A 14,018-nucleotide genomic window follows, 5' to 3' on the forward strand; every position below is an offset into this window, starting at 1 on the left:
CCTGATGCTGCGAAAGATTGAAAGCAGGAGGAGAAGGGGACGACAGAGGATGAGATGGTTGGATGGCGTCACCGACTCAATGACACGGGTTTGGGTAAACTCCGGGAGTTGGTGATGGACAGGGAGGCCTGGCGTGCTGCAGTCCGTGGGGTCGTGGGGTCGCACACGACTGAGCGACTGAACTGAGCTGAGCTAGTGTTAAGGAAATAATGGGAATGAGTGTAAAAACCTAATTGTGGCAGAACGCTTCTTTCGACTTTGCCTTTATTTTTTCTTTATTTTACTTTCATTTTTCTTATATCTTTGTATTCTTCCCAATGTGGAGTTGGAGAAGTGAATTTTTTGCCCCTTTTGGGTGAGCTGGTCTGTTATTGTTATTTTTTTTGTTTAAGGAAGCTGAAACATGTCAACGAAAAATCATCTATATAAATTGCTAGTTGGATTTCAGGATATTTGCATTGTACATGAAAGATGACAACGCTTATTTTTGGTCTATGTGGATATTTTCTAGTTCAAATCATGTCATCAGGAGCATAATGAGAAACAACTAATTTATTATATTCTAGTAAAAAAAAGTTAAAACTGCTGCTGAGTTCACTTTATTCCTCCCGGCCCCGTCCCCCCAATTGGGAAATGCTGACCATTTTTAATGAGTATGTAATGTTTTTATAAGCTTACATGACTTCAGGAAGGTGCTGCAAAATGAATTATTTTATCATCTCAAATTGCAGTAAGTGTGGGTAAAACTTGGCTGGGACAAATTCCATAGTTTTCAGAAGCCTGTCATAGAATTATTTTTTAGTTTTATTGTGGACCAAAGTGCTTTGCCACCAACAGTAACTTTTCAATGTTAATTTTCATTGTATTTAAACATCCAAACATGTTTACCAGGTGGCTTATCAACATAGTTTGCATGACTTGTTCCTGCCTGTCTTATTTCCCCAAACTGGCTGTTAGCATTATGTTTTGTTGAATTCTGGAACTACTCCATTGCTCTTTACAGAGGAGACAGTCAAACCCAGGAATAGTAAATGACAGTCTAGGGGTCTCTGTCTGGTTAGTAGCCAAGTTGAAACTACAATCTGTTTTTTCTACTTAGTATATATTCCTTATTGAACTTAATAAGACTTTCCTTTAACCTGAGTACTTGGATACTGGAGATGACTACCTGGGTTTGAATTGTGGCTCTGACACCAGCTGTGTAAACTCAGTAACTATGCCTCAGTCTCCATCTAAATAGAGATTACATGTATCCCATAGGCTTTCCTTGGGATTTAAATAAAGAGTAAATGAGAAAAGCACCTGACACATAGAAAATCCTTCCAGGAAGTGTTAACTATTATTATTCCTGTTGTTGGTAGTATGATATTATTACTTCCAGATCACTTGGTAAGGCAGAAAAAAACAATATTTCTCTTTTTCTCCTCTTACCCAGTAGTTCCTTCTGCTTGTTTTTTTCTTCTTGTCTTTGTCAGATTAACTCCTGTGACTAGATTCAGATTGTTATTTTAAAAAATTTTTATGTTAAAATATTTTTGGAATGGGTAATATGTTAGCATGATTAAAATTCAAAGTTTTCCTATCCTCTCTCCCCAACCACTAAGGTCATTCCCCCAGAGGCCATGAGTTCAGTTCAGCTCAGTCTCTCAGTCGTGTCCGACTCTTTGCGACCCCATAAATCGAAGCACGCCAGGCCTCCCTGTCCATCACCAACACCCGGGTTTACTCAGACTCATGTCCATCGAGTCGGTGATACCATTCAACCATCTCATCCTCTGTCATCCCCTTCTCCTCCTGCCTTCAGTCTTTCCCAGCATCACGGTCTTTTCCAATGAGTCAGCTCTTTGTGTCAGGTGGCCAAAGTATTGGAGTTTCAGCTTCAGCATCAGTCCTTCCAATGAACACCTAGGACTGATCTCCTTCAGGATGGACTGGTTGGATCTCCTTGTAGTCCATGGGACTCTCAAGAGTCTTCTCCAGCACCACAGTTCAAAAGCATCAATTCTTCGGCACTCAGCTTTCTTGACAGTCCAACTCTCACATCCATACATGACCACTGGAGAAACCATAGCCTTGACTAGACTGACCTTTGTTGGCAAAGCAATGTCTCTGCTTTTTAATATGCTGTCTAGATTGGTCATAACTTTCCTTCCAAGGAGTAAGTGTCTTTTAATTTCATGGCTGCAGTCACCATCTGCAGTGATTTTGGAGCCCCCTCCCCCCCAAATAATGTCTGCCACTGTTTCCCCATCTATTTGCCATGAAGAGAGAGAACTGGATGCCATGATCTTAGTTTTCTGAATGTCGAGCTTTAAGCCAACTTTTTTACTCTCCTCTTTCACTTTCATCAAGAGGCTCTTTAGTTCCTCTTCACTTTCTGCCATAAGGGTGGTGTCATCTCCATATCTGAGGTTATTTATATTTCTCCGGACAATCTTAATTCCAGCTTGTGCTTCCTCCAGCCCAGCGTTTCTCATGATGTACTCTGCATATAAGTTAAATAAACAGGGAGACAATATACAGCCTTGATGTGCTCCTTTTCCTATTTGGAACCAGTCTGTTGTTTTTTGTCCAATTCTAGCTGTTGCTTCCTGACCTGCATATAGGTTTCTCAAGAGGCAGATCAGGTGGTCTGGTATTCCCATCTCTTTCAGAATTTTCCATAGTTTATTGTGATCCAAACAGTCAAAGGCTTTGGCATAGTCAATAAAGCAGAAATAGATGTTTTTCTGGAACTCCCTTGCTTTTCAAAGATCCAGTGGATATTGGCAATTTGATCTCTGGTTCCTCTGCCTTTTCTAAAACCAGCTTGAACATCTGGAAGTTCACAGTTCACGTATTGCTGAAGCCTGACTTGGAGAATTTTGAGTATTACTTTACTAGCATGTGAGATGAGTGCATTTGTACGGTCATGGTGGAGAGGTCTGATAGAATGTGGTCCACTGGAGAAGGGAATGGCAAACCACTTCAGTATTCTTGCCTTGAGAACCCCATGAACAGAGGCCATCAATAAGCCTCAAAGACTTATTCTATGAATACTTTTCTACTTTTCCCCTCCAGATGCCACCCCTGTTGGCCAGAATTAATCTCTTTCTTCTCCTTTGCTGGTCCTATTCTGTTTTGAACTTAGAAGACTGTACACATTGACTGTGTTGAGCAGTGCTTATTTGTCTAGAATCTGAGGATGCAGCCATGCTTAAAACAGTCAGGATCCCTGTTCTCATGGAGCCTACCATATGATGGGAAAGACAGACTTAGTAAAAACGAATAAGTAATAATGTTAGGAAATGATAGCCCTGTGTAGAAAATACAGCAGTATCATAGCGTGTGTGTGTGTGTGTGTGTGTGTAGGGGTACAGTAAGAGGCTGGCAGTATTAGAGTGGTCAGGTAGATGATGTTCTCATGGAGCCTACCATATGATGGGAAGGACAGACTTAGTAAAAACGAATAAGTAATAATGTTAGGAAATGATAGCCCTGTGTAGAAAATACAGCAGTATCATGGCATGTGTGTGTGTGTGTGTGTGTGTGTGTGTGTGTGTGTGTGTGTGTGTGTGTGTGTGTGTAGGTAGGGGTACAGTAAGAGGCTGGCAGTATTAGAGTGGTCAGGTAGATGATGTGGAAAACTTGATCATAAGGAACCAGCCATGGGAAGATCTGGGGAAGAACAAGGTTTCAGAGGGGCAGAGGCCTTGAGGTGGGAGTGAGCTTGGCATGCTGAGTACTAGGAAAAATAACCTATAACCACAAGTGAGAGGTTGAGTTAAAGATGAGGTGTTCTCATAGTTAATGACTGCGGAGGCCGGGCATGGTTACTTAGCCTGGCTGGTGGCATTTAGGAATAAAGAGGTTGCTTACATTTGTGTTAGAATAATTGATGAAAAGACCATGGTCTTTGAAGTCAACCCAGAGTTTGCAACTAAGCTGAGCCACTGTTAAACAAATTTAATGAACTTTAAGTTTCTGCATCTGTGAATTGGAGATGATGACACCTACCTTAAGGAATTGTTGTGAGTCATAACAAGTTTTTTACAGACACTTATTAGTTGCTCAATAAATAGCAGTATTTTTTTTGTGTATGCTTTGGTTCCATTCTTGAAGTAGCAAAGGCTTTTAATGCAGTTTCTAGTATTTTTCTTTGTGATCACATATGTTTTTGCTTTTGAATTTTGAATAAAAGAAAGCTATAACAGTGTACTGATTGACAATAAGGGGTTTTTAAAAAAGTATCTATTTTCAAATATTTATTTATTTGTCTGCACCAGGTTTTAGTTGCAGCATGTGGGCTTTAGTTCCCTGACCAGGGATTGAACCTGGGCTCCTGCTTTGGGAGTCTTAGCCACTGGACCACCAGGGAAGTCCCAATTTTTTCTTTATTTTCTGTAAAAGTGAAAATACTCAGATACCAGTAAGTAACAGAGGTACACTTCATGTTATAAGTTATTTAAATTGATATAAAACCTTTCCATCACATGTTTTAAACCTAACTTTGAATCTTGAATTTAGAATTGGTACAATACAATGAAGTTATTCCATGTGTATTCATTTTGTATAATAATTTTTCTTTTTCAGAAATGTTATGAACAGAAGCAATACAAAAATGGCCTCAAATTTTGCAAGATGATTCTTTCAAATCCGAAATTTGCTGAACATGGAGGTATCACCTGTGAGATTCCTTTGAGAAAATCTAATTCCACAATCAGATGGAAAGGATTTCTAACAGTGAAAGAAGAATGCTTCCCACTTTCCATGGCCTTGTAGCTCTCTTAGAGTCCACACATGTTTAACTTTTTAAATTATGCCTCATATCATTCTTATTCTAGATTATTTCTTTCAATATCATGCTTAGATATATTTATAGACTTTACTTTTATTAATAGATGAGAAATAGTCGATCTGTTGGTAAATAAGTGGCATATATACATCTACTTTTATAGACCTGATTTCATTTGTTGCTTTAAGTAGGACTTATCCTTTGATTTCTTATGTATAAAATTAGAACAATATTTGCAACACCGAAGTAGAATGAAGATACAGTCAAATGGATTTTATTTTTTAGTAGATGTATTGTTAATATATCTGCTGATCTTCATATGTAAATAGGATACTATTGATTTACATTTGGATTATCTTGGTTCTTCTAGCACTGATATCAGTTAAGTCTGTATTTTCTTGTCTAATCCTTTTTCACTGGTGACCAGTGCTTGGTAAAAGGATGAATCAGGTTAGACATGTAAGTTATGGTCCTATAGCAGAGGAAAGCCAACTGGGTCTCTGAATATTAGACTTGAGTAATTCTCGAGACCATCTTATTAGGAAAATTAGCCTGGCCCTACTCAGTTTCTAATAATGTTTAAAGCATTCTTTGAAGGAAGTGGAAAGAAGTCTTTGTTTCATAGCATTTTAGAAATTAAAGCTTATTTTCAAGCTATTTAGCAATAGAGTAGTGTTAGTTGCTCAGTCTCGTCCGACCCTGTGTGAGCCTGTGGACTAGAGCCCGCCAGGCTCCTCTGTCCATGGGATTTTCCAGGCCTTTATCCAAATGGGAGCTTCTGGGGAAGTTCATTATGTCAAAATAGATAAAATAAGATGTTTGATCATAGGAGCCTGAACTGTTAGATCACCATATTCTGAAAACCAGAGTCCAACCATTTTTCTTTTGTAATTCAGTCTTGTGAGTTATTGAGAGAATTATTTCATTCTATATAATCTTCTTCTAACTAGCTTAAACATATTCTTGTGTTAGTTACCACTCGCACAGTCCAGTGTTGTGCTTTTCAAGTGCAAACTGATCTTAATTAGCCTCAGTGGACTTTGTTGGAATAAACTTGCAACCAAAAATGGAGTCTGGTCCAGTATGACGTAGGATGACTTTTAAATTGTGTACACCACTTTAAGATAGATTGAATGATTTTGTGGAGTATAAATCAGATTGTTAGATTTTTAATAGAATTGAGCTCAGGTGAAAGGTGAGGTCAGCTGCAGTAGATTTAACTCAACAGGACTCAGGACCCTGCTGTGTTACCTTTTATTAGCAGAATAATCTTAACTTCCTTTATAGAGTCTTCAGAAAGGCAGAAAGCTTTTTACCAGCTCAGTTCCAGCCTAAGGAATTTCAGAAAAGGATAGGGCTAAACTTTAAGCGGATACATAAATATATTTTTACTTTATTTGGAGAGAAGTTCTTCTAACTATAGGATTTAAAGGATGGATATTGTACGCATTGGTAGATCTCATATTAAAATAGTGCTAAGAGAATAATTTGAATCTTTCATGGGTAAATAGAGGTTGAAATGTTTTCCAGAGACTTTGGCTATGAAAGGATTAACATTGAACTGTTTAGGAAAAAAAGAAGAAGCATATGAATTTGTTCGTAAAGGACTTCGTAATGATGTGAAGAGTCATGTCTGTATCCTTTTGTAGTAGTTCAGTAGTTTTAATTTAATTCATTGTTTTCCGTTTACTAATTTTTCTAACTCAAGAAACTTCTATGGAAAAATTTAAAGCTGTAAGAAAGAGTGAGTTTAATGAACTCTATGTACCTATTGTCCAGCTTCCAATATTATCAACATTTTTAATATTAATTTCATCTGTTCCCTACCCTTTGTTTTTTATTGGAAGATTTTAAAAAGAATTCCTATGCACTGTATATTTACTGCAGTTGTACTTAGTGTAAGAGAAAAGTAATTTGATAATTGTGTGTATGTGCTCACTCATTCAATCGTGTCCGGCTCTTTGTGATCCCATGGACTGTAGCCCCCCAGGCTCCTCTGTCCATGGGGATTTTCCAGGCAAGGATACTGGAGTGGGTTGCCATTTTCTTCTCCAGGGGATCTTCCCGAGCCAGGGATCAAACCCACATCTCCTGAGTCTCCTAAATTGGCAGGCGGATTCTTTAATGCTGCGCCACTTGGGAAGCCAACCTTGATAATTATATGTGACTTAAAACCCATTGTTTTTTTCATTTACATCCATAAACAGAGTGATACTTTCCCCATTCCGAATGATTTACCTTATAGTAAACTTTGTGTTCCTTAAAAGTTCATTGAACTTTCCTTTAGAAACCTTAGAAGAACATTCAGAAGGAACTTGTAAGATAGATTTTATTTAGTATAACTGTCATGTTGATTCTTCAACTTGGTTTCTGCTGCACAAGGACTTGGCTGTTACTTCACTGCATACTTATCATATTTTTCTTTGGCTAGTACCCCAGTGTGTAAGAAAACAAAAATATTCTTTAGGGATGGATCATTGAAACTATTTTAATTTGTGTTTTGCTTATATGTATACTTATTCAGAATTTGCATATTGCCTTTTTATGCTAATGTTTTGCATTTAAATCGTCTAACTCTTGACCAGTATGAACATCAGTAGTCTTAATGGTGTTTTTTACATATTTAGCTTAGGGTTCTCTCAGAATACTAAATACTTATTTCATTATCCTAGTGCTTACCCCAAAGTGAAGAGAAAGGGCATGTAAGATAGTTTTTGTAGCTCCAAGATATGCTAAGACATTAATTTACATTAAATAGAAACTTAAATTTGTAGTCTTTAATCACTAGTCAATTAAAAACATGTTTTGTAATTGATTGAATATATACATGTTTTAAAAGATAATTGCAATTTTTGTATATATTCTGTTTTAATACACAGTGTTTGATATTAAGAGCATGTTGAGATGCTGGCCTAGGAAAGTGAGGGACTGGGGTCGGGAATGTGAAGAATTCCTACCAGTAATTTCTAAGGTTACTTAAAAATATTTTATGAAAAATTTCAGACATGTCCAAAAATAGAATAGAAAAATGAAATACTATATGCCCATCACCTGGCTTCAGTAGTTTAACAACTGTCAATCAAGGCTGATCTGGTTTCATCTTTTATCACTTCACTATCCCCCTCTTACTCAGGTCATTCTAAGGTAAATCCCAAACAAAATACCATTTTGTTAAGGTAAGGTTTCTGTTAAATATGTAGCATAGTATATTCTAGTATCTGTGAATGTTTGTTTCCTTAACTTAATAGGTTGGCATGTATATGGACTCTTGCAGCGTTCTGATAAGAGATATGATGAAGCTATTAAATGTTACAGAAATGCCCTCAAGTTAGATAAAGATAATCTGCAAATTTTGAGGGATCTCTCTTTGTTGCAGATCCAAATGAGAGACCTTGAAGGTTATCGAGTAAGTATTTTAGTCTTAAGTGTACATGTTTTTGCAATAGCTATAACTTAAAAGCATGTGAATTCAGAATGAGGTAAACTTAACATCATGTAGACTTGATCGTTAATTTCATTCTATAGTAGAAGGGGGAAGTCACTTGGGATCTCCCCTCCAGTGATAGTTGCAGAATTGCATAAATTGATCAAAAAGGGTAACTAGTTTATTCATTTAATGCTTTTTATTATAAAAGCTAGAATATCTCCTATGTGCTAATATTGTACCATATTCTTTGTGGGCTTGATATTTACAAATTTGGCAAACAGAGCTTTTATAATAGAAACCTAAATGTAGAGATTGACTAGCTTGCTTTATTATGGGTTAGAAAATACAAGATATTGTGAGGAGGATTGCCATAAATGTAGTCCCAGACCATTACTGTCAACTCTACTGGGCATCTACAGGTGCTTACCCCACTTAGTATCCTAAATTCAGTATGTTCAAAAAGGAATTCTCCCCGCTTCTCATGTGACGGAGGCTACCGAGACTTAATAGTTCTCTTTAGATAAGTCTTCTTTCATTAACTTTTTTCCTTTTGCCCTTCTACTGCTGTGTAAGTCGTTCTACCCTATGCTTAGACTTTTGCAGACGTTTCAAGGGTTCTGCTGAACTTAATAATGGCACCAATTAATTCATCAAGGTTGTGTGATTTTTTTTTGGTTAGGACTTAGCAGCCTAAGTTTGGTGAGAGTTCAAATCACTTATCTTTAGAAATAAAGAAATTAACAATATTGGCAGGAGACTGGTTGCTAGGAGGGGTTGTGAAATAAATAAAAGAGCTGGTGGTTAGAAGTGAAGGACTCAAGGTCCTGGTGGTATCCAGGAACAAGGGTGGAAAGGACCCAGTTGAGAGTGTTGATATGTAGCCAGGGTGAGATACCTGAATTTATGATTTCTGGGTGGCAGTAAGGTCTAGGGTGTGGTGGTGGGAGTAGGTCCCTGCAACAGGGTGGAGATCATTAAAGAGAAGGAAATCTTGGCTCCAAGAAGATAGGTTGTTGGTTGGTTAGTGTTAGATTTGCCCAGGATAATGGCAGGATTTGACAGAGAGATGAAAACTGAGTCAGACTTTAATGAAGTAGGGGGTGACAGAGAAGTAACGGTGGAAATAAGGGGTGAGGTTGATAGGAGCTTAATGCCATATTCCTAGAAGGAACAGACACTTAACTATGAATATTGTCGCAATCGTTTTGTCAAAGATAGCTTTTTTAAAGAAAGATCTAATCATGGTTCTCCTCATGGCCTATAGCGTGGATGGCCAGCATGCATTGCAATGGCAGTCACAGAAGCTAAACATTACATTTTTAAAACTCATTGCAGCTAAGGGTTTTCATGAGACCCTGTTCCTCTAGGCAGTTACACTTGCTTAAAACCTGGAGACATACATGAACTACAAGGAAGCTGGAGTTGTGTAGGGAGGTTAGATTTTGTGCTGGTCTGAAGATTTTGTGCTGGTCTTGATTCTTCTTGGCAACCAGGTGGAATTTCTGGTGTTTTCTTCCTAACGTCATAGATACTGAGCTGTCTTAAGAGTAGCAGTGGTGGTGTTTCTGCTAGAAAAGTCCAGTCAGATGTTTGAGTGTTTTTTCTGGCTCTGTCCAGCCTGTCTGTGGGCCTGTTACAACAATGTAAGTAGGTCTTAATTTTATATAATAATTTAATATGCAGGAAACTCTGCTTTCATTAAAAGTTACCTTATTCTCTCTTTTAAGGTGTTTAGTTACCAGAAGACATTCTTGTTGTATAAAGGTAACTTTATAAGGCAGCCCAACAGCATTGAATCCACGGACAGCTTTTCAGTGACAGTCTTTCAGTGAGCGTTACGGAGTATTCCAGAGTTTAAGTTCAGATGAGGAGCATACAGTATTGGGTGGGCCCAGGAGTTCATTCGAGGTTTTCTGTACCATCTTCTGGAAAATCCTAGATGAATTTTTTTGTCCAACTCAGTATTTTTGTTTTATTCTGGAGTTCAGTGATACTTGTTCATTCAGTTCATTATAAAGGAATTAAAGGTATGTTGTCTTAAAAATGATGAATTATATTTTAGAGAAACTTTAAAAAGTGAAAAGAATTTAAAAATTTTTTTTTTTTTTTTTTAAGGAGACAAGATATCAGCTTCTTCAGTTGCGCCCGACTCAACGTGCTTCCTGGATTGGCTATGCTATTGCATACCATCTACTGAAAGATTATGATATGGCACTAAAACTACTGGAAGAATTTAGACAAACTCAGCAAGTAAGAAGTTCATTTTAACATGTCCTTCCTCTTCAAACTAAAATAGTTGACTTCTATATTGCCTCCACCCCTCAAGCATGAATTAGTTTTTCAGATCTTTGGAAAAATTGAAAATTTTTTGAAATAATTGGAAAAAGTTATAATGTAGAATTCTTTTATTTTGGCCATGCCATGCATCGTGCGGGTTCTTAGTTCCCTGACCAGGGATTGAACCTATGCCTTTTGCAGCGGAAGTGCAGAGTCCAAACAACTGGACTTCTAGGAATTCCCAATATAAAAATGTTTTTATGCTATAATTTCAATAATATTCAAATGAATAAAGAAAAGAATACATGAAACTGAAAATAGTTTTGTGACTGTGGGAATTTCTTCAATATATATTGCTTTATATTTTATATAAATGTATTAAATACATTTTACTGTACATAGTAAAAAATAGAAAAATGAAAAAAATATAAAATAGTAAAAAATAGTAAAAATGCAAAAATATAGTATGTGTCCCAAGAGAAATTAAAAAGATCTTAGCATTTTGCAGTAATTGCTCCAGATTTAATTATTTTTTAAAGAACTAAAATGTTCGGGAAAAACCAGTGTCCTTCCATGTCCCTCCCTAGAGGTAGCCACTATTGTGAAATTGGTATAGATCATTTCTAGTCATGTTTACCTTATGTATTAAGTCCATGAAAGTTTGCAGACTGTTATTTTATATATTTAAAATTTTACAAGAATGATACTCAGTTTTTAAAATCAGACATTCCTAGAGGTACATCTGTATTGATACATGTAGGGCTAGTTTATCCATTTTAAACTGCTGTTTGGTGTTCCATAGCTAAGGTTAATCTACACTGTTTTCATGTCTATTAAAAATTAGTGCTACGGTGAATATTCTTTTCTGCTGTTTCATTAGCCATATTTGTGAGTTCCTTTTCAATGTATACCTAAAACTGGAGCTGCAGAGTTGCAGATCTGTGTCTTCAGTTTAACCCATTTGAAGTACTTGTATTCATTTATATGCCCACTAGCAAGGTTTGATGGTTATTATTTGCCTATGTCCTTACTGGACATACTTACTGTTAGCTGTATTAGTCTTCTGGACTAATAGTTTTTCTAGTCTTCTACATGTGAAGAAGTGTATCTCATTATTCTTTTAATTTGCATTTCTTTATTAGTGAGGGATACTGGGATAAGAGATACTAAGCTGTACTCTTCTTTTGATGTCTATGTCTGGCCTCAGGGCTTGAGTTGGGAAGTGTTTTGTGCAGGATGGTATTAGTTCTTAGGTGAACATCTGGTAATACTTACCTGTGATGGCATCTGGTCCTGGGCTTTCCTTTATGGAAAGATTATTGGTAATTATGATTTACTTTTTATTTGATATTGGTCTGTTCAGATTTTCTATTCCTTCTCGAGTCAGTTTCAGCAGCTTATGCTTTTTGAGAGTCAGTCCATTTCATCTAGGTGATCTAATTTGTTGGCATACCACTTTGCCTAATAGTACCTTATAATCCTTTTTATTTTTGTATAGTTTGTGGTAACAGTCTTCCTTTTATTCTCAATTTTAGTAGCCTTCTTTCTTTCTTGGTCATTCCTGCTAAAGACTTGATTTGTTGATCTTGTAGTATTGTTAAATTTCTCTGTGTTGGTGTTTGCCTTAGCACTCAGCCAGGCAGTTTACCTATTCACTTCCTGGCAAATAGATGGGGAAACAGTGGAAGCAGTGACAGACTATTTTTTTGGGCTCCAGAATCACTGCACATGTGACTGCAGCCATGAAATTAAGACACTTGCTCCTTGGAAGAAAAGTTTTGACCAACCTAGACAGCATATTAAAAAACAGAGACATTACTCTGCTAACAAAAGTCCATCTAGTCAAAGCTACGGTTTTTCCAGTAGTCACGTATGGATGTGAGAGTTGGACTATAAAGAAAGCTGAACCTGAAGAATTGATGCTTTTGAACTGTGGTGTTGGAGAAGACTCTTGAGAGTCCCTTGAACTGCAGGGAGATCCAGCTAGTCCATCCTAAAGGAAATCAGTCCTGAATATTCATTGGAAGGACTGATGCTGAAGCTGGAGCTCCAATACTTTGGCCAACTGATGTGAAGAGCTGACTTATTGGAAAAGACCCTGATGCTGGTAAAGATTGAAGGCAGGAGGAGAAGGGGATGACCGAGGATGAGATGGTTGGATGGCATCACTGACTCATTGGACATGGGTTTGGGTGGACTCTGGGAGTTGGTGATGGACAGGGAGGCCTGGCATGCTGCGGTTCATGGAGTCGCAGAGTCAGACACGACTGAGCGACTGAACTGAACTGAACTGAAGGCAGTTGACAACTCTGCCTTAACTTTCACCTCTTGTGCAGTCTCAAGGTCAACAGGAGGTGAGAGCTTAGGAGTTTCTCAGGTAATTCTTAAACCTGCGTATAGCTTTACATGTGTGTGATTTCAGTGCCCCCTATGGACGTCACATTTCCCAGCTTTTCCTTTAAGGCTTTTGTGTAGTCTGTTGTCTGTCCTGACTATTACCCATCTTTCAGGCACTGTAAAGGTAAAACACACGGCTCTAATTGCTTTTCTTTTTTCTTTCTTTTTGGCTGCACTGAATCTTCACTGCTGTGCCTGGGCCTTCTCTAGTTGTGGTGAACAGGGGCGACTCTAGTTGCGGTGTGTGGGATTCTTGTTGCAGTGGCTTCTCTTGTGGAGGTGTAGGGCACGTGGGCTCAGAAGTTGTAGTTGATGGGATTAGTTTGCTCTGCAGCTTGTGGAATCTCCCGAACCGGGGGTCAAACCCGTGTCCCCTGTATTGGCAGAGGGGTTCTTAACCACTGGGCCACCAGGGAAGTCCCCTTGTGATCAGTTTTGGTGAGCACTTAGGCTCTCCCCTTCCCCCAAGGCTTTTTTTGCTTTAGGCACACTCTGAGTTAGGCTTGTACTTGGAGGCTTGCAGTGAACCAGGAGGTAGGTCAGTTCATTACAGTTCTTGGGAAGGAAGCTTTGAAAGAGCCCCAGGTTCATTCTTTCTCACTGGTGACTGTCAAGCTGCTATGGGAATATAAGCTTATTTCTCAAGGCTACTGTGTAGCTGGAGAGCTTTGGATAGGACTAGTGAAGTGAGTGAAGTCGCTCAGTCATGCCTGACTCTTTGCGACCCCATAGACTGTAGCCTACCAGGTTCCTCCATCCTTGGGATTTTCCAGGCAAGAATACTGGAGTGGCTTGCTGTTTTCTTCTCCAGGGGATCTTCCTGACCCAGGGATTGAACCCAGGTCTCCCGGTTTGTAGTCAGACGCTTTACCATCTGAGCCACCAGGGATAGGGGAAGTTAAAATGACATAAAACTCACTGGTCTTCTTAAGATCTAGCTTTTTTTCTTCAATAATTGCTCCCCAGATAGCTGTAAGTGAAGGTCATTCAGTTGTGTCTGATTGTGACACCATGGACTGTACCCCACAAAGCTGCTCTGTCCATGGTATTTTCTAGGCAAGAATACTGAAATGAAAAAAAAAAAAGAATACCGAAATGGGTTGCCACTCCCTTCTCCAGGGGATCTTCTGACCTAGGGGTCGA

General features: G+C 38.2%; 1 protein-coding gene across 2 annotated transcripts in view; it reads left to right on the forward strand.

Annotated features, from left to right (window-relative positions):
* NAA16 (N-alpha-acetyltransferase 16, NatA auxiliary subunit) overlaps nt 1–14,018 on the forward strand; it is a 65,950-nt gene that overhangs the window by 1,256 nt on the left and 50,676 nt on the right. For both annotated transcript variants that reach the window (XM_065902310.1, XM_065902309.1), the window contains exons 2-5: nt 4,573–4,657; nt 6,305–6,409; nt 8,023–8,180; nt 10,317–10,451. In XM_065902310.1, coding sequence (XP_065758382.1) covers nt 4,573–4,657; nt 6,305–6,409; nt 8,023–8,180; nt 10,317–10,451 — 483 coding nt within the window. The remainder of the gene's footprint in view (nt 1–4,572; nt 4,658–6,304; nt 6,410–8,022; nt 8,181–10,316; nt 10,452–14,018) is intronic.

Source organism: Muntiacus reevesi, chromosome 11 (genome assembly GCF_963930625.1).
Source record: "Muntiacus reevesi chromosome 11, mMunRee1.1, whole genome shotgun sequence".
Lineage (NCBI taxonomy): Eukaryota > Metazoa > Chordata > Mammalia > Artiodactyla > Cervidae > Muntiacus > Muntiacus reevesi.